This window comes from Chaetura pelagica, unplaced genomic scaffold (assembly GCF_000747805.2).
Source record: "Chaetura pelagica isolate M959 unplaced genomic scaffold, ChaPel_1.0 scaffold1481, whole genome shotgun sequence".
NCBI classification, from domain to species: domain Eukaryota; kingdom Metazoa; phylum Chordata; class Aves; order Apodiformes; family Apodidae; genus Chaetura; species Chaetura pelagica.
In genome coordinates this window covers 1160-4333 of record NW_009952081.1, presented here as the reverse complement: position 1 = coordinate 4333, position 3174 = coordinate 1160, and the positions used below count along the sequence as shown (strand labels likewise).

General features: G+C 58.0%; 1 protein-coding gene across 1 annotated transcript in view; it reads right to left on the bottom strand.

Moving 5' to 3' along the window:
* The window catches only part of LOC104395873 (alpha-actinin-4-like), a gene marked incomplete at both ends in the record, with an annotated part of 33059 nt that extends 31438 nt beyond the window's left edge, over positions 1-1621 (bottom strand). The window contains 1 exon segment of the mRNA XM_010005623.1: positions 1584-1621. Within this exon segment, the coding sequence (XP_010003925.1) occupies positions 1584-1621 (38 nt within the window).
* Between the last annotated feature and the right edge of the window lie 1553 nt (positions 1622-3174).

Below are 3174 nucleotides of genomic sequence, written 5' to 3'. Positions count from 1 at the left end.
CTTTCCTCCAGCTTCCAGCCTCTCCCCCCATATCCCAGCAACCAAATCCCAACAAATCCCCGCGAAAAGGGATGGGAGGAGCAGGATAGAACTGGATCCAAACCCAGAGCAGCTTCTCCCTCAGATCCCAGGGACTAAACCAGGAGATTCCACACATGTTTCTGGCATTTCCTTCCCACAGGAGCCACTTTCCAGCCATTGTATCCCGGCTGGAGGCACCAAACTTCCTCCCCCCTCAGGGAAAACACCCTTTCCCCCCCATTTTCCACAACACCTGGAAAAAGATAAAGGAGCAGGGAAGACCCCCCCCTGGAATTCAGGGAATTCAGGGCTCATCCAAGCACCCTTTCCCAAATGTTTTGCTTTGCAGCCGCAGGAAGAAGGGAGAAGGGGCTGATTGGAGCCGCCCCCCCCCCAACTTCCTCGGGATGGGGGAGGATCCCTTGGGAATTTTGCTGCCTTTTCTTCCCTTCCTTTTAAGGCAAAAGGGACTTTGGAACTAGGCCGGGACCCTCCCGTTGTCCCCGTGTTTACACGGGGACATTTCTGGGCCGGAGCCGAGCGGGGTTTTTCCATGAGGTCACGGTCAGGAATCTATCCTGAAAACAACCCAAAACAACCCGGAAATCAAGTGTCTGGTTCGAAAAATCCAGGGCAAAAAAAACAATAGGATTTTAGGTGGGATTTTAAAATAGCAACTTCTGCCCCCCCTGAGCTGCTTCCCACACAGGAGGGATCTCGGGGGGGGATGAGGTGGGAACGTCGGGGCAGGATGAGGCCCCCCAGGAGCTTTTGGGCTCATTTCCAAGGATTTAAGGAATTCAACATTCCACAGGTTGGGAGCAGGGCTGGATGTGGGAAGGGGGGAGTCCCCAAGAAGGGAGGAGACCCCAGAAAGGGGGGAGACCCCAGAAAGGGGGTGACAAGAGGGTCTGGCAGAGCCCACGGTGCCACCTCCCCTGCCAAGTCCTTCCCACATTCCCACTTTGCTCCCAGACTAAACAAAACTCTGGAAAAGAACCAGACGCTTCCCAGGGATCCCAACAATTAGCGGCTGGTTAATGAGGGTGGGAACGACCCGGCCTAGAAGCTCCAGTGACAAAAAATGAGGAGAAATCCGGATTATTTCTTTCCCCCCCCCCACCTCTGGATACAGGGGGGAGCAAACGTCTCCATCCCAGTGTCCCCAGATCCCGGGACAAGGGGCAGTTCTGCTCCATGTCCTGGGTTGTTCTGTCCCTCAGCACTTCCCTCCTCCCGGGGTTGGATTTTTTGGGTGTTTTTTGGCCTAATTCCTGCCCGGGGGAGGCTGGACACAGAGATTCTCCTCATTCCTTTCCCTTATTAGGCTCCCAGCTCCAACTTTCTGGGAAAAAAACAGCTGGAATCAGCAACAAGAGGGGGCACAACCCCCACCCTGTGCCCCAGCCCTGCATTTTGGGGGTGCTGGGGGGGGGTCCCCCCTCCACCCATCCTGGGGTGTTCCAGGGAGCTGAGGTGGGGCTGGACGCTCCCACATTCCAGGCGTTGGCTCCAGGACTTTGGCACCTCCAAGGATTTGGCACCTCCAAGAGTTTTGTTGCTTTTTTTTTTTTTTTTTCTCCCAGTGGTGCCAAACAACCTCATGGGAAATGAGAGGGAATTTCTCCCTCCTCCAGGTCCTCCAGGCTGAGCTGGGTCCAAGTTTCCTCCCTAAATCCCAGCACTGGGGTTGGGGAGGCTCCAGCACCTGCTCCAAACATGCCAAAAATCCAAGGAAAAGTGAGAGTTGTCCTGAGCCAAAGGGACAGATGGAAAATTAATGTTCATTTACACCCCCCTGATTGGCACCATCTGTGCTGGTTCCATCTGAGGGGCAGAAACTCCCATTTCTCTGTTCCCACTGGCTGGAATCCCCACCTGGATCCAGCTGGGAAGGAAAAGTTGGGCTTCTTGATGAAAAAAAAAGTCAGGAAGGGGCTGGAGGAGAGGGAGGGGGAACGTGAGAGTCCCAGGAATCACACTGGGATTGTGTCCTGGGGGAAACTGGGTCCCTGTGGGAATCTGGGTCCCAGCGGGAAAACTGTGTCTCTGGGGGAGAACTGGATCTTCCCTGTCCCTGGGAAGTCACCTCCAAGGGCAGGAAAGCACTAGACACAGGGCCTGAGGATGCCAAGAGTCCCTCTCCAGAGGGGGGATCCAATGGGAATCCTGCTCCAGGAGCCTGAAATCCACTGGGAACTCGAGGCAGGGAACTGGGAGCTCTGGTGATGTTTCCCAAGGGCTCCCAGGGCTGGATGTTTTCCCAAGGATCCCGCTGGGCAGCGGAGCAGCCTGGCCCTGTTTGGGGGGTGCACTGAGCTCCCCCCTCGTTAACATTCCAGGGTCATTAAGCAGCCCAGGGCTGATGAGCTGGGATAATTAACAGCTCCAGCACAGCAGGATGTACTGGGGGGTCATTCCATGGGATGAACATCTCAGGATCTGGGATGATTCCTGCTCCATGGGCTCATTTCCACCCTTGAGGACCATGTGTCTTCCCAAAGGTCCTTTTTCAGGATCAGGAGCAAAATGTTTGGTTCCCGTTTTTCCCGGCGTGTTTCCAGAGACCGGGAAGGCTGGAGGGACCCTGGGAAGGCTGGAGGGACCCTGGGAAGGCTGGAGGGACCCTGGGAAGGCTGGAGGGACCCTGGGAAGGCTGGAGGGACCCTGGGAAGGCTGGAGGGACCCTGGGAAGGCTGGAGGGACCCTGGGAAGGCTGGAGGGACCCTGGGAAGGCTGGAGGGACCCTGGGAAGGCTGGAGGGACCCTGGGAAGGCTGGAGGGACCCTGGGAAGGCTGGAGGGACCCTGGGAAGGCTGGAGGGACCCTGGGAAGGCTGGAGGGACCCTGGGAAGGCTGGAGGGACCCTGGGAAGGCTGGAGGGACCCTGGGAAGGCTGGAGGGACCCTGGGAAGGCTGGAGGGACCCTGGGAAGGCTGGAGGGACCCTGGGAAGGCTGGAGGGACCCTGGGAAGGCTGGAGGGACCCTGGGAAGGCTGGAGGGACCCTGGGAAGGCTGGAGGGACCCTGGGAAGGCTGGAGGGACCCTGGGAAGGCTGGAGGGACCCTGGGAAGGCTGGAGGGACCCTGGGAAGGCTGGAGGGACCCTGGGAAGGCTGGAGGGACCCTGGGAAGGCTGGAGGGACCCTGGGA